Raw genomic sequence first — 22,818 nt, 5'->3', positions numbered from 1 at the left:
AGAAAGCTGAACCTCAGAGGCTCTGAGAGGAAGAAAAAACATCAGAAAGGTGAACAATACAAACAGCAACATCAGGCATTGTTCATGTCTGTTTGTGTGGAGTGAGCAGACGGATGTCTGAGCCAAGAACAGGAAGTCGAATAAATCAGGAGAGAAAACCACGGACCTGTTAATTAAGAGGTCTAAGCAGTAATTATTCTGGAGGATGACGCGAAGTCTAATTAAACTAAAAGAAAATCTTAATTATGGTTCATCTGAAGGTCAGAGCGGGAAACTTTTACTGCTCATATTCAAATGTAAACTTTATTCACGTTTCAACCCAATGTTTGACCTCATAGAGACGAGTCACTGTGCTGATCTACATAATTTCCTGTCAGCTTTGGTTTGTAGGCCTGCCTCTACATTGGTCTTCTTCTCCATCTAAATCTGGTCCTACACTGTGATGGCATCAGCCACATATGGGTAAAACAATTCCATTCGTTCACTTTATTTATTTGGTTTGCAGCCACTTCACTAATATGATTCATTAATCATTTTACCTAAACATAACACTGATATTACAAAGCATGCACATAATAGCATTGTGTGGTTTTTCTAAAAATGTTTTCTGTTATATTAATTATGTTTTTCTTTCTTTGAGTTACCTGGTGTGGGGCAGTAGCTGTTTCCTGTCTGGGCAAAAGGCGTGGCTAAAGACTTTGAAAACAAAATGCCTGCTCAGCAGGACCAACAATGTTCTTAACAGAAACAGGGATGTTTTAGGTTTACTTATGTTATTCTGTGCTTAGTTAGTATTAGTGTTTGTTTTTGTTTCCTTCCTATTGTGTGTAAATGGTTTGGCTAAACCACTATAAAAGCTACCCTCTTGTGTCTTGTAATGAGGTCAGTTTGTGAGTTAAGTTGTGTCCACTTTGTTAAGGTTCTGGAAATTACATTTTATAGAGTTATATTTAGTTGACCTCTTTTATGGGCCCTCTAATTATATTTTTGAATTTTTTTAAACGTTTTTTTGAGGGTTAAAATAAAGAAAACCAATTTTGAATATATTTTTTCCTGTGTCCTCTATGCCTTGGCTGCTTGGTCCCTCACGTACACCCACCCATCTTCCGTGCCTTTTGTCAAATCTGCAGATTCAGTTTGTCCAAACAGCTAAAAAAAAAAAAGAACAGTGACGCAGGACTGGTGCAGACCCTCAGTAAATGTAAACCTGAAACTATGAAAGTGAGAAACAGATGAAACTAACAGCTGTGGACTCTTTATTTCCATTATTTATTAAAACTGTTTTTATTGTGTGTGTTGAGGGATCACGTAAACTTCAGCTTCACTCCATGGATGGAACGATTTCATGTCACCTTTTTTCTGTTAGTCGCCATTTTGATAATAGTGATGCTGTATCAGAGCACCAACAGTGAAGCATTCATCTTTCTCTACAATGACTCGACAATTTGGCTTCAGACTCAGATCAGTTTTTCTGTTTCTTGTTATCTGAAGCTTCAGGTCACCTGACGAGTTTCATAGTGCTGGCTTGTTTTCTGAACTTCTGAACTATGATGTTTACACCCCTCAGTATGTCAAGGTTGTTTGACTGATTCACCAGCTGATCTTTAAATCGCTAAACTATCACACAACTTTGCTCCTCTCCTCTGATTAGTCCAATTAAAAGAAAACACTGACAGGAAGTCACCTAAACAGAAACAGCAAATGTACACTTTGACCTGACCGAAACACAGACGGAACACCAGCAGTATTGCTTGCTTACCTTCGATGGCAAACGGTTTCCCGACTGTCGCCAGTTTGCAGTCGGCATCGATGGAGACTTCGTAATCCAACAGAGCTTTGTCCATGATGAAGGCATCGAGCTGAGGAGGATCTGTCCTTCAACACAGAGCCACACTGTTACTACGGAAAACTCCAAAACCACACACACAGACAATGATGCACGTCATGTCTTCCTGTTTTCTTCTGACGTGTTTCCAGTCCGAGCCTCTACTGTGCTGGGATGTTCAGTTTTAATTATGATCGGCCTATCTTCATCAATCACCTACATACCACAGTATCAGTAATTAAATCGTATCTTGACCCAGCGTTCTTAGCTACTTATAAGCCGATCTTTAACCTTCCTTTCAGTAGTTGTCAAACAGCTTAAAGATCATCTGCAGAGGAATGGCTTGGTTAAAGAGTTTCAGTCAGGTTTCAGAGACCATCACAGCACAGAAACAGCTTTAGTGAAGGTTACAAATGATCTTCTTATGGCCTCTGACAGTGACTCATCTCTGTGCTTGTCCTGCTAGACCTCAGTGCAGCGTTCGATACTGTTGACCATAATATCCTATTAGAACATTAGAGCAGAGGTTCCCAAAGTGGGGGGCGCCATTGCAGGAGGGGCGCGGTATGAGAAAAAAAAGAAAGAAGAAGAATGCTTGGACACTTAGCATTTTGGACAGGTTTTTGACGGGGCTCCCACACAAATGCAAAGCAGAAGATGAAACTTAGCCAAATATGTTTCCAAACCAACTTCCTTCCAAGCCAAATACTAGAAAATATGATGAAGCACATCTTGCCTTTGGCTTCACCTGCATAAGTGCCAAAGTAGGTCTCCCCGACAGAATTTGTTTCTCCTGCGTCGGGAGCTCGCGCTGGGTTGCCCAAATCACGGACAAAAAGTATCCCATATTCGTGATTTTTAGTTCACAAACACTTCTTATAATGACTAACTACTCCTGACGTTTTGGAGATGTTAGCTCTTTATACAGTAAAGTTACAGTGGGATACAAAAAACATCAGGCTGATTCTGCCACAATTTCCCCTCCCTGTCCAAATCACAGTATCCCACAGTTGAACCCATTTTGCACAGAGAGGCATTTTTTGAAAAATGTATTGATAGCAATGTTGAATATTATTACACAGGAAAAAAACAACTACACATAAAATAATTACACCATGACGCCTCAGGCTTTCTAAATGGAGGAACAGTAACTGCGTGTGTATTTGTAAGCGTGTAAAAACTGCAGATAGTCAGATTAACAGTAACAGTATTTTGTCTTTATCCGCCATTGTAGAAATTCATCTCATGTAAACAATAATGTGGCGCACAGTGTCACGTGAAAAAAGGCACATACCTTTGTCGTTATGGGTGTGTGTGGTTGGAGGATGTGTTTGTGGTGGGGGTGTGGGAGATTTTCTTGTAAAACAAGGGGGGGGGGCTAGCAAAAAAAGTTTGGGAACCACTGGATTAGAGCATGCTGTAGGTATTACAGATACTGTGCTGCAGGGGTTGAATTAGTGCTGCAGCTGAGAGGTGGTAAGTGACGAAGTACAAATACTTTGTTACTAAACGTCAGTAGAAGTTTTAGGTGTCTGTACTTTACTCAAGTAGTTTTTTTTCTTACTTCTTTTTACTTTTACTCCCTAAAATTTTAAACAAATATCTGTACTTTCTACCCATTACATTTTACAAAAAAGGCTTCTTACTTTTGGTGTAACGCATTTGGGGAGAGTTATTAGTTCACGTCACTGTGAGCCTTCAAACATCAAACTGATTTGAGCCTAAATAAAAACACAAGAAAATCCTGTTCGTTTATAAATCATCAGAGGATGTTCCATAAAAAGAGACGATGTCTGTCTTTCAGAATCTGTCAGAATTGAGCTGCTCAATGGTTTCCATTTTAAAATAAGATATATATGCAATCTAAACTAAAAAATACCTTTACTTTGTGTTCTTGGAAGGTTTTCTGACATTTATAGGAGGCAAGGTTTTGTGCTGCTGAAAACAGATGTTATGATGGTATATACATTAATTGATATTAATAATTCAGTGTCCCTCAGATTATTGGCTAAGAGTTGTACTGGCCCATATACATTTTAATTAGATTGTGAAAAAAGTTTTTATTTTCATATTTTTAAATATTAATTAAGTTTTTTTAACACATTATTTCATATTATTTCACTCTTAATCTGAAAACAAAAGCCTTGATATTCATAAGGTCTAGTACACCCCATACCCCCCACACACTTCAGCTCCGGACTGGATGCATTTCCTGCTGCAGCTTCCATGTAAAATAGGGATGGTGCCATCAGCCTTCATTAAGCTGTATAATTTAACCAGTTCATCTGCATATTTTAATACAACTTCTGGAGACTTACTCCAGATTTTTCTCTGTGTAAAACAAACAGCAGTGGATGGAAACAAACTGTACCAGAGTCACTGCTGCTGTTGTGTTATCAGTGTTTCTGCTTAAAACTGGGGGCTGCATGGGCCAGGCTTTATATTCATATGCTGCTTCTAAATACATTTGTATTTCAATTCTGTTTTTCAGTCACAAATGTGGGTGAAACACTTGCGTTTACATTTTTTAACACATTGGTGAGCTACAGAGCCATGCATTAAACGAAGCATCAAAGCAATGAATTCATGTCCAGAATTTTTTTAATCCAATTATTTCAATTACTTAAGATAAGATAAGATAACCTTTATTAGTCCCACACGTGGGAAATTTGAAACTGGTTACTTGATGAATTGCTGCAGTGGTTTGGATCATATCTATCGAATAGATTGATATGAACAGATAGCCATTTGTTCATGTAAATAGAGAGTCCTCTTCACATACTAAGGTTAATTATGGAGTTCCACAGAGTTCAGTGCTAGGACCAATTCTGTTTACATTATACATGCTTCCCTTAGGCAGCATCATCAGAAGGCATAGCATACATTTTCACTGCTATGCAGATGACACACAACTTTATCTATCCATGCAGCCAGATAGCACACACCAATTGGTTAAACTGCAGAAATGTCTGAAAGACATAAAGACCCGGGTGACCTTTAATTTTCTGCTTCTTAATTCAGATAAAACTGAGGCTATTGTACTCAGCCCTGAAAATCTTAGAAATATGGTATCTAACCAGATGCTTACTCTGGCCTCCAGTAACACTCTGAGGAACCTTGGAGTCATTTTTGACCAGGATATGTCTGTTTCTTCTTCACTCACTTTCATCACTCTCAGTTCATACAACTCTCTGCATTACACCTCTACGCTTTCTGTCTCCCCTTGCTCTCTTCCATCTCCTCTCAACCCCTTCTTGATTCCTGTTGAATGATTCCTTGATTCAGAGATTTCTTCCAATTAAAAATGGAGTTGTTTGTGTTTGGCCATAAATAAAATTAGAAAAACTGAACTGAGTCTGGTTTCTCTGTTAGAACCAAGAGAATCAGAGCATAACCTGCGGCTGAATGTTGCTCTCTTACTTGAGGGTGGCAACTCCTTCAGGTGTGGTCGGCTCGTTGAAGCGTCTCATGTATTCGTGCATTTCTGGAAAACTCTTCTTCATGTAATCCTCCGCACTGCTTTCCCTCACTGTCCCAAAACGAAAACCCTGTGACGGATGATGCAGCTGCACACACCAACAAAGAGGAGGAAGAGGACAAGAATGAAGGACACACAAACAGAGGAAACAGCGGATGCTGCATATTCAGCTGAAACACATGAAACATCTGTGAACACATTTGACCTGAAACACCCCACAAAGCTGCACAGTAAAGGGCCACTCTGGCCACTCACGCTCACATTCAGTTTCATGTTTCTTCTTAGTCATGCTTTATTTTATAGATTACATCCAGAAATTTCCTTCACAGCCTCTTGATACACTATGAGGATAGGCGGCACCCAGAAAGCTGCAGGGCTTCACATATAAAATAAAAAGCTAATCACACACAGATGGACGTCCAATTAAAGCTCCCTGAGCTCCCAGCAGTGCCGGCTGTGCAAACACTGAGAGGCGTGCTTCATGCTTCAATCAGCCGCTGAATTAAAAGTGTAATTATGACAAGGCAGGTGATCCACAGAGCAAATTTAATCTGTAATTGTTTCAGGATGGAGAGCACAGAGTGAAAAGAGTCTGCAGAGAGTTCACAAACACAGATCTGACCTCGCCTGAACCAGCAGCACCACATTGCCTTTATCATGAGACTGAAAAATGTTTCACAGGAAAAACACTCGTGGTCGTCTCACTTCAAACTCACCGTCCATCCATCCATCCATCTTCATCCGCTTTGTCCGGGGCCGGGTCGCGGGGGCAGCAGCCTAAGCAAAGAGGCCCAGACCTCCCTCTCCCCAGCCACCTCCTCCAACTTATCCGGGGGAATACCAAGGCGTTCCCAGGCCAGCCGAGAGATATAATCTCTCCAGCGTGTCCTGGGTCTGCCCCGGGGCCTCCTCCCGGTGGGACATGCCTGGAACACCTCACCCAGGAGGCGCCCAGGGGGCATCCTTGTCAGATGCCCGAACCACCTCAGCTGGCTCCTTTCGATGTGGAGCAGCAGCTGCTCTACTCTGAGCCCCTCCCGGATGGCCGAACTTCTCACCCTATCTCTAAGGGAGAGGCCAGCCACCCTTCGGAGGAAGCTCATTTCTGCCGCTTGTATCCGCGATCTCATTCTTTCGGTCACTACCCACAGCTCGTGGCCATAGGTGAGGGTAGGGACGTAGATCGACCGGTAAATTGAGAGCTTCGCTTTTACACTCAGCTCCCTCTTCACCACGACGGACCGGTGCAGCGTCCGCATTACTACAGCTGCAGCCCCAATCCGTCTGTCGATCTCCGGCTGCCTTCTCCCATCACTCGCGAACAAGACCCCGAGCAGCGGGAATGAGGATCAGCACCTCCAAATCTGAGGCCATGGTTCTCAGCCGGAAAAGGGTGGAGTGCCCACTCCGGGTCGGGGATGAGTTCCTGCCACAAGTGGAGGAGTTCAAGTATCTCAAACTCACCGTGTGACCGCAAATTTTGTGTGTGTGAGTGTGAAACTGATGGTGTCAGACCGGGCATGGTTAGAGGTGAGAAATGGTCGAGTTTAGTCGCCTGCTGTGTGAACACCAGGCTCCAAGTAAGACCTGGGCCTCTGTGTGAGATCTTATGCGGTGTAGCTTATATCCCCTGTTAGTGTTTTTCCTGCATCTTCATATTATTGTTGTTCCAGGATCACCATTGCAACTGACCAATTACAATGTGATGTCATAATTTGGAGGTAAAAGTCAAAAACCCCTTTGTTTATATAAAACTGTAAAAATTTCTTCAATAAATGGTAAGTGTTTCAAGTGTTTTTTTAATTTTAGTTTTATTTTTAGTTTAAAAAAAATTCCTATGTGTGGGACTAATAAAGGTTTATCTTCACTTAATTAATTCATACAATATAATAAATATATTGTCAAGTTAGGTTTCATGTTAGCCAAATTTTGCTAGTGATAGTTTTTAAGAGCATTTGCTAACTTCCTGGCTAATGATAACTGAAGGTTCAAGTTGTTCTTGCCCAACTTGGCTGAAAATTTAACTGGTCCTTGACCAACATTATTATAATGATGCAGGATGCTAATCTCCAGTATGAGCCCTATATGCTGAACCAAAGGGATGCTTCAGAAATGTTTTAGTCCCTCAGGATGTCCTGTTTGCACTCTCCTTGCTCTACGTGTGATTGGAGACCAGCTGAAGATCCTGACACTGACAGCAGAACCATGACAAAATAATCTAACCTTACGGTCTCACCTTGGCATCATGGATCCCTGAGAACTCCTCAAAGGTCTTCTCTCCCACCATGACAGCAGCAAGGTTGGCGGTGTAGCTGGACAGCACCAGCAGACAGAAGATGGCCCACAAGTTCATCAGGAAGCGGCCTGTCCAGCACTTTGGGGTCTTAGAGGAGACGGTGCGCCCGAACAGGATGGCGTAGCACAGGTTGAGAGCCGATGAGTAAGAGAATACCCTCACCCGGTTGCGCCCATGAGGTGTCATCCCATAAGGACTCTTCCACTCGTAGAGCGTGAGGAAAAGTGCAGTGATGTGCAGCGCCAGGAAGATGCCCACCCACATGGACCAGTGCAGGGGCCACATGAAGGCCCCGATGGGGGCTGCTGTGTCCTTACTGCGCACCAGGATGCCCAGGCTGGTGGAGAAGAAGGGCGAAGTGAAGTCGATCACCCGGCTACGGGCAGAATTTATGCTAAATGAGGTGACAGCCATGTCTGCCAGACCATTCAGGAGATCTCCCACCAGCCCGGTCCAGCGCCCTCCCTTCCAAGCTCCATACTTTCCGTCTCCGACGATGTAAAGGTCAAACTCAAAGCCTAGGTCCTCAGCCAGCTTCTCCAGCAGGTCTATACAATAGCCATAGCAGCACTTGGTGTAGTCTCTGGGCAGCGAGCTGCTGTTCCCAACTGCCACTTCCCTGAAGTATCTCTCCAGGGTCTCTGAGCTGTTAGCGGCAGCATCCAGGCAGAATTGACCAGCCGGGCAGCTGCCCTCGTCGTCCACGTCCCGCGTGAACACGAAGGGATGTTCCACCAGGGTTACCACCCGGACCCGACTCCCTGCCACCGGCAACCCTGCTCTCCACCGGCCCCTGGTCCTCCCACCCATCCCATCCATCCTGTGGTGAGGCTTGGGTCCTTGCCACACTTGCTGGTCCTCCACCTGCAGCGAGCCATCCTCCCAGCTGCCTACTGTCACCCAGGTGGGTTGACCCAGTGCGTCCCGCCGCAGACTCCAGATATGGAATCGTTGCAGAGTAATAACCTCAGACCAATTCTGGTGGACTCGGACGGGACCGGTGAGTCCAGAGAAAGATGTGTTTGACAAAAACCTGCAGCAGAAAAAAAAAAGCGGGTTGCATGTGAGTGGGGGCAGGGCTTGTGAGCAGTGCTATTGGATCATTGTCTACTGAATTATCAGTTTTTAACTGAGAGCAGAAGAAAATGGATCACAAAATTATCAGTCAATAGGCTAATAAATAAATATGATGTATACTTTTCAAACATGGTCTCTTAATAAAAAATTACTTTCCCACCGGGATCAACGCTTGACCCCGTCTAACTTTAACCATAAAAACTAAATTTTTAATACACAGATGACCCTGATGTGTTTCCAGCTCTGATTGGTCAATATGATCGCAGACGCTATGTTTCCACCGATCATGAAGAAGTTTTTTGGTTCTACAGATAATGTAACTCATGAATCGCTGTATGGTAGGCAGGAGATTGGACCCGAAATGCAGGACTCTTAACCAGAGACGGGCAGTAACGCGTTACTGTAATCCGATTACTTTTTCAAGTAATGAGTAAAGTAAGGGATTACTATTGCAAAAAAGTAATTAGATTACTCTTACTTTCCTGTTAGCACGCTGCGTTACTGCGTTACTAAAACCGTGACTTTTTTGCAAGAGTGTCTCATGACAATGACGTACGCAAGTGCGACGTTCGTGGCAACAGCTGTGTGCAGATCAACAATGGATAATATGACGTGTGCGGGAGAGAGTACGACCGTGCAGCATTTAAAGCGTGGAAGTACTGACCTTACTTTGAGTTCGATTCCGTAAAAAGTGACAAAAACATTAGCGTCCGCTGTTCACTGCCTGGGAAGAAAACTTCTTTTTACAGCGAAAAAAACCCCCTAAACTTCCGAGCAAGCACCGAGAGTAGGCTGCCACAGAATGGGAAATTCACAGAGAAACTCCCAGATCCTTCCACTGACCGCTGCGACACATCTGCACCAGGGCAAACCTCCCTCCGCCTGCCCCTCTCCTGCTATACAGGTGAAAATAGAGCAACAGGACAGCTGAGTCTTTGATTTTATTTATTTTCTGTTGTGTTTTACTTGCATCTATTTGAAAGACTGAGTGTAAACACAAAAAAATATTTTATTTTATGTGCTGGAATGTGCAGAAAATAGGTTTAAATGTTAAACAAATTTCTTCCAGTCAGAGAATATTTCATATAATTAAATATAGGCTTGATGCATAAAGTTAAAAGATTAAAACTAATAAAACCAGTTTTAAAAAGAGACTTTTTCATTTGATTACATTTTATATGATGGATTATGCAGAAAAAGTAGAATTGGGATGAAAGGTCTATCACTTTATTACCTATTCATGTTGTAAATCATGTTTTTAAAAAGTAACTAATTACTTAAAACAAGTAATCAGTAAAGTAACGGGATTACTTTGTTGGGTAAGTAATTAGTTACTGATTACTTCTTTCAAGTAACTTGACCAACACTGCTCTCAACACACCTGGGTGAACTCAAAATGCAGCTTTATTGCTGACTCAAGGGAAAATGATACAAAACTATACTGGGAAAATATAAATTAAACGCACAGAGAGGCACACAAGGGAACGGACAGCATGAGGGACTGAGGGAGACTCTGACATAAATACACAGAAAACTAACAAGGAACGTAGGAGCACACAGGGAACACAGCTGACACGAATCGTGATAATAATGAGACAGGGGAAGAGCAAACACAACATGATGGACACAGACAGAGACTATCAAAGTAAAACAGGAAATACACAGAGATGTAGACCGGAGAGGGAGAGAGAACATGAGGAGCATGACAGGCTGGGGAAAACATGATGGCACAAGAACTCACACAACCATATAAATGCAGACACCCAGGTGGAGAAACAGAAGGCAACAACACAGGGGGAATACTGAACAGAATAACGTAGGAAACCTAGAATAATCCTTAACACAATGCAGAAAATGACAAAAAGCACAGGAAACTTAAACCGCTGGGCCAAAATGACCCAGAACCATGACAATAACGTGATGTTTGTGTCAGAGATGGTTTTTAATTTGTAAATTGTCCTGTGTTTATTCTCATGTCTTTGGGGCATTTAAGTTTTCTGTGAAAGCTGTAAAAGGTTAAGTTAATGTGGAGTTTCATTGACAGAGCTCTCTGTGACAGATGTGAGCAGATATGCAGTCTTGAAGTCTTTAACCTTAAACAACCTGAACAAAGTTTAAGTGTTCTTAGATCCTCATGTTTGATGATTCTAACATTAAATGTTTCACTTCACATTTTACCTTTTCTTCTCCTGCAGCCGATAATCTGTCTGCTCTGGTTTTATCTCAGTCGAGTATAATTTAATTTACTGTGAATGTGTTTGATCTGCCTTTGTGAGGAATCCCGGTGCAGCAGCTAAACCTTTTATCCTTCTAAAACTTGCAGCTCTGTTTCATGTACACCACAGTATTTGATGCAGCTTTCAGAGTTTCCTGCAGCTCGTGTGCAACTGTTGGTTTTGGTATTTGACAAATTTTCGCTTTCACACCTTTTAGGAACTGATATTCTCATAGTAGAGTCAGTGTCTGTTTTTACTTTTTTTGTTCTATAATTTAAAAAAGTATTCATTTCATTTTTGCACACCAACTCTTGTGGTCATAAACTGTAAAATTATCTGTGTTCACATGTTTATAACTGAAAACTAAGGCAGACTGATGATATGTTTAACATGTTAACCTGTTTTAATGCAGGATTCACTTAAAGAACTGATTTCTCTGACTCAGTCAAATATGAGGAATCCAGTTTATCAGATTCTGCATCTAAACTTTGGACATCTAAAGAAAGACTGAAGATCTCATATTATTGTGTCCTGTGAAGAAGTAACAGATAAAGTTAATCTGAACAGAAAACACATCTTTAAACATGTCCAGATGTTTAACATAAAAGCTAATCATTCACTTCTTGACCCCACAAACAGCTGCCTTCATGATGCTGACAGAGGAGAAACAGCATCTCCATCTCACGTTCAATGTTAGAATAAAACTCCAGCAGACAAAGGGAAATGATCAGACAACTGAACCCAGAGCTGCTTCTGCTGGCTTTGAATCTAGGAGGACACCATTAGAAGATTGAACAAACATTAATGAAGCTCAGCTTTTAAATAAGAAAAAAATAACATAAAAGTGCCCAATCATCCAGGTAAGAAAATCCCAAAAAAGTTGATGTTGTTCATCTGGACGTAGTGTTTTCAGCAGGAGAAACGATTCATCATCATCCAAGTGGCTTCTTCAGTCTCGGCTGACTACAGGTGTGCCCAACCTTATAAATAGTACATTTATGTTATGACTGTAACTAGCCCACTGAATGACATGTCATAACCACTGATCAGCAACCACTGATCAAAGACCATGAGTACCATTCACAGAGAGTTAGGAAATGGCTGCAATCACAGCATTGTAAGAGGGTGATTGATTCCAGTCAACTGAGTTTTTTTTCTTACCCCTCCCAGTTCAAATGCATCAGACTTCCTATCTGTGGAAGGCTGTTTACCTCAGCTGCCAATACTGGATGAGAAGCATTTGCCTTGATTTACTTTTTTTTTTGCCTGTCCAGCTCAGAACTGTAGGAATCAGAATTATTGTCTCAAGGCCAAATAAAATGCCCAACGGATTTATTTTTCCAAGTGGATCATTATTGGTCCACTAGATCTTTATTATTATTATTATTATTATTATTATTATTATTATTATTATTATTATTAATTTTCTTTTATTTATTTATTTATTTTTGCTTTTAGGTTTTGACAAACACATGATTGAGGGATAGGAAAGGGAAAGACGTAGACTTAGAGAAGTTCAAGAAAAGGAGAGGGGAAAGAAAAACAGAGGGGAAGAGGGACAATGAGAAAAGACATTAAGAAGTCCACTGAATCACCTGCTGGAAGAAAAAAAAAGAAAGAAAACAAGCAAAAGAGAACAATGGAGACTACAGCAACAACCTAGATAAGACAAATATAAGTAATACTAAATAATAAATATTGAATGTTACTGAGCAGCACGCAAGACCGACAACGCACGGTATGCTTTGAAGCAGGAGCCAAGGAAGTTATAATGTGTGTCTGTGAACACGTCTGTGAGCACGCTTGTATTCAAAAGATTTCTCCATGTAACTATCTGATAGAGCAGGGGTGTCAAACTCAAATACACAGTGGGCCAAAATTAAAAACTGGAACAAGTTCGCGGGCTAACATTAATATTTATTGAAAAACAAATCTTCCTCCAGATTTAAGAATGAATCTCTTCTTATGGACTCAAACAAGTTTTTCTGAAAAACTGAATATGGAACAAGCAAAGTTTAATACTAAACAATATATATATTAGCTGTATAATACCAGTAGGCCAGCTCTAATAATAATTTGGTATGGCTTCGTATGTAGTTAGGCTGCGGGCCAAATATGGCCCGTGGGCCAGAGTTTGACACCTACTGTATGTGATAGAGAGTGTGGGGAGCCATAGCCCTGCCCCCCAGGACATGAAGCAGGCATGGAGGAGATCCAGGCCCCAGACATCTAGAGGCCCAAGGAGGACTACCGGAGGGGCAGCCGCACCATCCTCCTGGAAAGAGCTGAGGAGAGCCCCATACAGGGGGTCACCCAGCAGCTGCGGTGCAGAAGCTACAGGTGACTGCGGTGACGTGTCCGCGGGCTCTGCCGGCAGCCAGTTGCACCAGAGTGGGCAGAGCCCCGGGCCCAAAGGCCCGAGGTCAGAGAGCCCCCCACCCTCCGGAAGGAGCCCGACCGAGCCACGTGCACCAGGCCCCGTCAAGCAGCCACCAGGAGTGAGTCAGTGCATACCTGAGCACCCAAACACCAAGAACCACCAATACACCGACGGCTGAAGGCATCAGCCACCAGCAGGGAATGTGGTGGGGGGAGATAGGCCCCCGCACCTGGGGGCCTGAGATGTTCCCAGAGACGTGGAGTCTAAGACCCGACCTGACACATAGACATAGACAAACAGGCACACACAGACACAAACATGCATTCCTGCCCTCATGCACACATATACCAATAGTCAGCACTCGCCCAACATGGAGACAAAAGAAATGAACACTGTATACCTTAATTTACTCTTGATCAAACTCTTGATTAAACAAAAGGAGTCCGATATGAGTCAGAAATGAACTTGTTTATCGACATTTTCGTATGCAGCCCTGACTTCATTTCAGGAGATGAAGCTTAATGTGAGGAGGAAGAGGATGAGATTTTACTAAGGTTACTATGTTACTTGAAAAAATTTATTTGTAACTAATTTCTGATTAATTCTCCATTTTCAAAAGTAATTAGTTACTTAGTTACTTTTTAAAAACATGATTTACAACCTGAATAGGTAATAAAGTGATAGACCTTTCAGCCCAATTCTACTTTTTCTGCATAATCCATCATATAAAATGTAATCAAATGAAAAAGTCTCTTTTTAAAACTGGATTTATTAGTTTTAATTTTTTAACTTTATGCACATTGCATCAAGCAAAAATTAAATTCTATGCCACAGTTTTTGACTTAAAGAAATTTGTTTAACATTTAAACCTATTTTCTGCACATTCCAGCACATAAAATAAAATATTTTTTTGTGTTTACACTCAGTCTTTCAAATAGATGCAAGTAAAACACAACAGAAAATAAATCAAATCAAAGACTCAGCAGCACTGAGTCCTGTCGCCTTTTTTTTCACCTGTTTAGCAGGAGTGGAGCAGGCGGAGGTTTGCCCGGTGCCACAGCGGTCATGTCAGTGGGAGGATCCGGGGGTTTCACATTCCCATGGCAGCGTGCTAGGTACTTGCTCAGAAGTTTAGGGGTTTTTTTTCACTGTAAAAAGAAGTTTTCTTCCCACGCAGTGAACAGCGGACGCTAATGTTTTTGTCACTTTTTACAGAATCGAACTCAAAGTAAGGTCAGTACTTCCACGCTTTAAACGCTGCATGGTGATACTCTGTCCCGCACTCTATATATTATCCATTGTTGATCTGCATACGTCTGTTACCACAAGCGGTGCACATGCTTACGTCATTATCATGAGACACTCTCACAAACAAAATCACAGTTTGTGGTAGGGCTGCTCGATTATGGCAAAAATGATAATCACGATTATTTTCACTGAAATTGAGATCTCGATTATTTGACGATATTTATTTAACAATAACAATGTATTGAATAATGACTTTAAAGATTGTCAAAAAATAATATAAAATAGTGTGCAAATACTGATAACAGTGCAAATGTTTGCAATATAAAAAATAAATGAAAAATGTAAACATCTATGTTTAGTAAACTTTGCTAGGGTGTTGCTCTGTGGTGCAGCTACAACACCGTAGCAAAGTTTACACACTATGTCTACTTGATCCACGTCTGACTCCGTGAACCATAATGTTTCCACACCACTGAAGTTTTTTTTTTACCTCTCTTTTCAACCAACGGCAGTCACTCTCCTCTCCAAATAACTTCTGCTTAGCTTTCCGAGCTTCCCTCGGGTCCTCTTAATCAGCGGTCCCCAACCCCCGGGCCTCGGACCGGTACCGGTCCGTGAGTCGTTTGGTACCGGGCCACAAAAGTTGAGGCTCAGGTGTGAAATGTATAGTTTTCAGGGTTTTTATCGGTTTTCAGCGTTATTTTGTTATCGTTTTTATCGTTTACTCGGTTTTCCTTGGTCTTTTCACGTGTGTTATGAATAAATTTTATTTTTTTCGGTACCGGTACTAGTTTTATTTTGTTGTATTTATCCGCGACACCTTAAAGGCCGGTCCATGAAAATATTGTCGGGCATAAACCGGTCCGTGGCGCAAAAAAGGTTGGAGACCGCTGCTCTTAATTGTTGTGACACGTGTTCGAAATGCAGGGAGGTGCGCTCGATTTGCCACACGGAGCAGCGCAAGAGTAAAGCACGAGGGAGGGGCTAATAATCGGCTCAGTCATTTTTAATGATCGTTGAAAGCCCAGATCGTAATCGAGATTAAAATTCGATTAATTGAGCAGTCCTAGTTTGTGGGGCAACCGTGGTTCAGGGGGTTGGGAAGCTCATCTGTAACCGGAGGGTTGCCGGTTCGATCCCCCTGCTCTCTCTGTCCTGGTTGTTGTGTCCTTGGGCAAGACACTTTACCCTACCGCCTACTGGTGTTGGCCAGAGGGGCCGATGACGCGATATGGCAGCCTCGCTTCTGTCAGTCTGTCCCAGGGCAGCTGTGGCTACAACTGCAGCTTTCCTCCACCAGTGTGTGAATGTGAGAGTGAATGAATAGTGGCATTGTAAAGCTCAACCGGTTTTTAACATGAAGCGCAAGGATCCGATCCCCCCTGTGGTGCGTCATAAAACTAAGGCACTGTGTGTGTGTATGTGTGTCTTCCTGCTGATCACAAAGTGTCATCTTTCCTCACCCTGTATATGGTGTAATCCCTTTAACGGTCCACCATACACAGGCATAGGTGAGGCCATAAAGGGGAGGAAGTTTACTAAATAAGAAAACAGAACCTTCACATAGGATGTGTCTGCAGTTAAACACTATAGCCTCCCCCACCATTCTACATGTGGGGGAGGAGACCAGAAGAATATCTAAACATACAGTTTGAAACAAGGTTTACAAATTTAAGTACAATATAGACAACTATTATCAAAATCAACCTAACAACTACCTCTGGTTGTCTCGTTCCTTCATATTTTTGTTTCTTTCTCCTTCGATGATAGCACAGGTATGATGCTTTATATCTTGAGTCTGAAGGCGCAGAAAGTAATTTAAATGTTCCTCATTCACACATGAACGCATGTAATTTCTCCTCTCCTCCGCCTTTGGCTTAGTATGTATGTGGCCGGTCTCTTGTCACCTATGTGCAAAACCATTAGGCAGACGGAAGATGTCCTTCCCAGCCAAGGATTCAAATATGGTGGAACATGGCGGATTTCGCAAACTGGCAACTGCTCGTGTGCATATTTAATAGATTAATCATAAGTCTATGTGTTAGGTTACTGATAGCTAAACTTATCAGTTTTTTGGAAGTTACACATTAATCTATTTAATAGAGAAATACTTTACTCATAAATATATCTTAAAGAATGTCTGACTGCACCTTCAAAGTCTCTCAGAGTAATGAGAAATGCTGGCACCACTTTGGATCTCATGTTCAGAAACACACCTTTGGTTAATGGCAGCAACTGGTTCAAATACATCAATGATCCCCATGAAAGAAACATTTTGGTTTCCATCAACACATTATTCTTCTGAGGCTGCTGGAGGTTAGAGAGTGTGAACTGTAATAAACTTCCTCATAAATAACAGCTAGATCCAACATGTTTATTTCCAACACACGTACTGTATATATGAATATAAGGCAGTATTAATATAAACTCCTCCTGCCTGCAGGTGTGGATGGTGTAATCAAATTCACCTGGTTTTTCCATCAAACAGTTGCTGGAGCTGAATCTCAGTGCTGACAGTAAAGCTGAAATAACTCATTAAATCTACCATAAACATTAATTGCTGCACTACTTTCTAATTATGAGAAGAATTCATGTTTAATTCTGAGAACAGAGTGATGTATCCGTTCCTTTCAGTCAGAGCAGCTTCAAACATGAGACACACAGAAGGGTGACACTGGTCTGTCGATGAGAGCTGTGTTTTATCTCAAATGCTGAATCTGGGACGATCTTCGGCTGCATTCGAGCCTCTCTGTACAGTCTGCATATTGACGCCTACCTCTGCAGAGGCTTTAATCCTGTTACAGTTTCCTTCTTATCGGCTCTGCCTCCAAACGAGCTCAGCTGCTGTGTTTGTGACAGCCTCCTTTGTTTCAGCAGTGCTTGCTTCATAGTTCAGTCACGTTCCAGAAGGTTAAAGGTAATTTATCACCAATAATTGATAAATAGGGGTCCAGGAGTCCAATGGGGCTTTTAATAAGATTGTAATTCCTCTGTAATTAATGGAATTTGAATGCATTTCAATGCAATTGATGGAACTTCAATGCAATTGCATTTTACAGTACAGTAGAGACAAACTATACTGTAGTTAATTTTAAGTACTGCATAATTTCTTGGTTATTTTGGAGAAAAACAATATTTCCCCATCTTGCATCTTAAGCACACTTTGCTTTTCAGGGCTTGGGTCGTATTATAAAGTGTTACTCAATGTTTTTTAATTAACTTGATAATTAAATAAAATTATTTTGTCTCCGTAAGGGAAACTTCTAAACCATCAGCATGGCAGACTGAGGCACAGACTGATGAAAAATGATTTCTTCTGTGCTTTTTTTGAAACAGATTTACATAAAACTGTATTAAGTATGAAGAGTCAAAGCTCTAAATGATCAGGCCTGCTCCATGTGACTACCTTACTGTAAGTCTTCAGCTTCAGGTGTGCTCTAAGATGAAGTCCACCTGGTCCTCCCTGTGAATCCACAGCTCTAAGAACACTGGGAGAGTAAAATCTTTTCTTTGGGTTGTGATGTTTTTTGTCCTTGCTTAAATAGCTATGAAAACATCAAATCGAGAAAGGTGAAACCAATTCTGTGATGATATCTAAACTGAGAGACTAAAGTGTCCTCTTACCTGGACAGGTACTGTCCTGAGGTCAGCAGCTCGTGCTTGTTGGGTTTGTCGTAGCAGTTCATCGTGTTCTGGATCAGAGCCAGGTCTGGCCTCACCGCAGTCGCCGCAGCAACAGCCCTGGTGATGAGCTGCAGGGCGTCTCTAACGTAGTAGTCAAGCGGTTTCCGTTCCACCTCACCGTAGGCCAGTAGGCCAAGCGGCAGCCCGATGGTGTGCAGCACGTCGGGGCTGAGCGGCTGACCCAGCACCCAGTGTACCATGGGTAACGTCAGGCCCAGGTCCTGGGCGCTGCGCAGCACAGCCGCTGCGCACTGCGGGTCGGCCCCGAACAGCAGCACTGAGGCTGGTGAGGCTTGGTTCTGCCGGAAGTGTCGAGACAGGAAGTCATGGATCTGCGTGTCATCGTGAGCCAACTGCGTCAGGTTCAGCAGGGCTCGCAGGTGCCAGGTGACCCTCCTGCCGCCCTCCCACGATGCACTGCTGTGATGGTCTAGGAGCTGCAGAAGACCCCGAGCCTCCTCCCAGCCCCGACACAGCACGGCGGTCCCCTCCCGCCAACCGGACCGCTGCAGAACAGTCAGCAGCAAATCAGACAGACTGGACTCTGGAACACCCGTCACCATCTGCAGGTGGAACTGGTTCTGGAGGAGAACAGTTTTAGAAAGGAGAATATCAATCAGATCAGTCAGTCCTGTTCGTGTCTGGAAGTTAAATCTGTTACTAAAGAGCAACGCTCCACAAACCCACACAAAACCACCAAGAAACAGCTTCCTGTTTCAAACCATCAGAGGAGAACATCAGAGAACAGACTCTGGTTTACATGTTCAGTTGGTCTTGGAAAAAAAAATCTGATATGCTTTTATTTCTGAAGTGTGAACAGATTGTTAGTGACATGAAAACTGTGAACCGATTCCTACGAAGTCCTCACAAAAGTTTATACATGACACACAAAACATACAGCAGAACATACATTCATTTAAAACAGCTTCCTGTGGGTTGAAGCAAACTAACGGAGGAGGGCACCTGTGCTGCTCATTTCCAGCTCCACCTTTTGATTCCTCTGTGGCCACTTCACATGTTTCCACAAGACCCGAGTGTTACTTCAGCGTGTGCGTTTGTTTTTGTTGTTTACACCACATTGCCGGGTGTTCACACTGTAACATGAAGACCTCCCTGCAGGTGTGTTCAGGTATGATAATCAGTCCTGCCGTGACCTTTGAGCCAGGCACTCACCTCAAAGCTGCTGATGTCTCAGCTCAGGTGCGGCTGCAGGTGATCAGTTTATCACCTGCAGCCGCTGATGCTTGAAACCATCAGACAGCTGGAGGCAGATCAAAGAGATGCTGCACTCTCTGTTGCTACGGTGATGCAGGACACGTCCTCTGTCCGTCACTGTGACGATGCACTGACAGGCGGAGCTTTAAGGATTTGAAGTGTCAGACCTGCGAGAACAGAAATGTTGGATTGGCCGTCAGGTCGACACCTCGCTTTACTGCAGTTCACCTCCAAATACGCAGCAGCATGAGGTCACCTGAGGTCACCTGAAGTCAGGACAATGTTTGGTTTTGAACAGATAAGGTTTCTGGGTACACTGTGATGTCATTTCCTGTTTTTACTCTCAGCAGTTTCAAAGGACCACGAAGAGTTCATTTTAAGAATGTTTAAGTTTGAGGACTGTGGCCACGCACACAGTCACACGACGTCACAGATCAGAGACGATCCTCGCTTCAGAGCCATGAGATCACAGCAGAATAATTGGGTTAAATCTGAGTTGAGACACCTGAAATCAAGAGGAGGATGAAGAGGAGAAGGAGACAAAAGCAGTTTGCTCAGGAAGATGATGATGATGATGATGAAGAGCCCAGTGAATATGCAAGTTCCTGAGCTCCAGAAAGTTTTGTGCGGACTGCAGCATGAAACATTTCCTGAGGAGAAACAAAAAAGCAGCTGATTTTACTCGTTTCACTCCCAGAATAAAAGCAGTGTGTGTGTGTGTGTGAAACACACTGTGTAGTGTTTTTCGTGTTTGTGAGTCTGTGTGATGTTAATCGCAGCTGCACAGATTTAACCACTGGACCACTGGATGTGTGTGATGGAGGAACAATGAAACACACACACACTGATCTGCAGTGTGCGCACAAACAGGCTGTGATTTAAACTTAGATCACTCTGAGCAGAATGCTGCTCGCTTCTTCATTTCAGAGGTTGTCAGGATGTCAGATGTTCTTCCTTTCATGAACATTTTGTGATCTCAGTACAGAAACCACAATATGAGAAAGAACACTTAATAAAAACACTAAATATAAACGTCATCGCCTCTAACTCAGACATTTGTCCACGACATTCGCCTGGGATCAAACGTATCTGGGATAAACCTGGACCCGAGTTTTGATCTTCTGCTGAGCATGCAGGTGCACCATGAAAAACTCATGAGACATCAACCACCAATGAGATCCTGACGCTGAGCTCCAGGTGCTAAATAAATGTATTCAAACACCTTAACACTGGCCGAGTGTGTTTCAGACTACGTCTACACTAATCCAGATAAAATTCAAAACAACGTTTTTGTCTAAAAACACTCCGCGTCCGCACTATAGTTTTCAGGGTTTTTTTGTTTCCGAACAGTTGTTCATCCACACTGAAACGACAGAAAACACTTACATTGCTGTATTGTGCATGCGTGAAACGTAAGACAATTCGGCCTGCCTCATTTCTGTCTGCGGTTTATTTACTTTCTGCCTCTTAGAAACGTCGCGGCAAAATGTCGAGGAAAAGAACCACGTTTTTTAAATGGACTGACAATAGGACTGTCAAAATTGAGACCAAACAAAACAACTGCTGTATAATGCTCTCCACTATCTTAGTTTAGTTGGTCACATGACTGCATCATATGACTAAAATGCATCATTGTTTTCGAAAAGCTCCAGGTTCACAGTCCACACTGTGACGCAAAAACCAAATGTATCCGCTTTGGAGAGCGTTTTCAAACACCTCCGTTTTCCATGACCAAAAACTCCATCTCAGGGTGGACTGAAGGTCAAAACTGAGAGAAAACGATACGTTTTCAAACGAAAACGTTTAGTGTGGACATATTCTCAGTGTTTCTGACTCACCTGGATACAAGTGGTATTTTTCAGCACGGAGCTGCAGCTCTCTGCAGCTTCTCCACCTTTCTCCAGGCAGTGCAGGTGCTGGTGAAGCTGAAAGTGTTAACTCTGAGGTCTGTTTGTTATTTTGGAGCCGTCAGGCTGTCGGCTCCCTGCAGACTTAAATGAGGCCATCCCGGCATTTCTGACCAGCCGTTTGGATGATAACTTGTCATCCTACAGGAGAACTGCGAGAAGAACAAACCTACCCTCTCTGATTTACAGAGTGAAACCTGAGATCATCTCCTGACAGGAAACACAGATGAGACCTTAAACACACCATCAAACTCTGAGGAGTTTCTGTTTCGAAAGCTAAAGCTCACCATAAAAATCATTTATTCTAAATGATTTTTTTTTATTAAAGAGTCTCTAGATTTTATGTGTCTGACTGAGACGTGGCAGCAAAATAAGGATTATTTTGCTGTCCACTTAAATGAAATCTGCCCGTCTGGCTGTTCTCTCATTGGAACTCCGCGTCTTTTAGGACGTGGTGGAGGACTTGCTGCTGTTTACCAGGACAGACTCATATGCAAACTGATGACCTCGGGCTTCTTTTCTTCATTTGAGTCACAGATGATGAAGGTGGGTTCTCTGAAAACCTTTTACTGTATTTTAATCTATTGGCCTCCTGGACCTGCTGGGGCCTTTCTAACTGAATTTAACGACCTTCTGACATTGATCATTAAACTGGAGAAGGTTGTAATATTGGGAGACTTAAACCTTCATATTGATGACACTTCCTGTAACACTGCTGATGAGCTCATCACTATCACTGAGTCTTTTAACTTTAAGCAGCATGTTTCCGGCCCCACACATACAAAGGGCCACACTCTTGATCGTGTTTTCTCCCTGGGTTTAAATATACATGATGTATGTGTGGAAGATGTCCATGTGAGTGACCATAGTTGTATATTCTTTAATTTGTCATTTTACGTGGATCCTTCACCTCCTAAATTGATGATCCAAAGGCGGATTATAAACCAGGATGCTGCTAGAAGGTTCTCTGCCATGTTTGTCCCTTGAATGGCTCAAAATGATATCGATTCACTTATTTTGTCTTTTAACAATCAATGTAAATCTATTTTAGATACGGTGGCACCTCTGAAACTAAATGTTGTCCATTCTTCAAATTTCTGTCCTTGGATAAATGAAAATATTTGAAATTTTAGGAGATATTGTCGCAGATTAGAATGTTTATGGAAGGCTTCCAAGCTTGAGGTCCATAAGGTACATCTCAAGGAATCAATTTTCTCACTTAACGACATGATAAAAAATGCCAGAACGGAATATTTTGCTAATCTAATAGCTTCAAAAAAGAAAAATCCCAGAGTATTGTTTGATACAATTAAAAACATTGTCTCTCCTGACATTCCTCGTGTACCAGTCTATACTAAATGTGATTGTAATGACTTTTTAAACTATCTTGTTAATAAGGTTGCTGCTGTCAGGTCTAATATTTCTCCATCATCCTCTCAGTATCACACTGACACGTTGCTTACCTCTGATATCTGGTCCTCTTTTACTCCTG

At 42.4% G+C, this 22,818-nt stretch overlaps 1 protein-coding gene across 1 annotated transcript in view; it reads right to left on the bottom strand.

Moving 5' to 3' along the window:
* The window catches only part of grin3bb (glutamate receptor, ionotropic, N-methyl-D-aspartate 3Bb), a 67,681-nt gene that overhangs the window by 2,463 nt on the left and 42,400 nt on the right, over positions 1-22,818 (bottom strand). Inside the window, exons 2-5 of the mRNA XM_085347283.1 lie at positions 18,145-18,785; positions 7,540-8,632; positions 5,246-5,391; positions 1,760-1,875 (exon numbers count right to left, since the gene is read on the bottom strand). Coding sequence (XP_085203409.1) covers positions 1,760-1,875; positions 5,246-5,391; positions 7,540-8,632; positions 18,145-18,785 — 1,996 coding nt within the window. The remainder of the gene's footprint in view (positions 1-1,759; positions 1,876-5,245; positions 5,392-7,539; positions 8,633-18,144; positions 18,786-22,818) is intronic.

This window comes from Diplotaxodon limnothrissa, linkage group LG23 (genome assembly GCF_057381915.1).
Source record: "Diplotaxodon limnothrissa isolate DT_005_m linkage group LG23, D_limnothrissa_male_GT1.1, whole genome shotgun sequence".
Taxonomy (NCBI): domain Eukaryota; kingdom Metazoa; phylum Chordata; class Actinopteri; order Cichliformes; family Cichlidae; genus Diplotaxodon; species Diplotaxodon limnothrissa.
The sequence above is the reverse complement of the archived record's forward strand: the minus strand, read 5'-3'. Positions and strand labels throughout refer to the sequence as shown.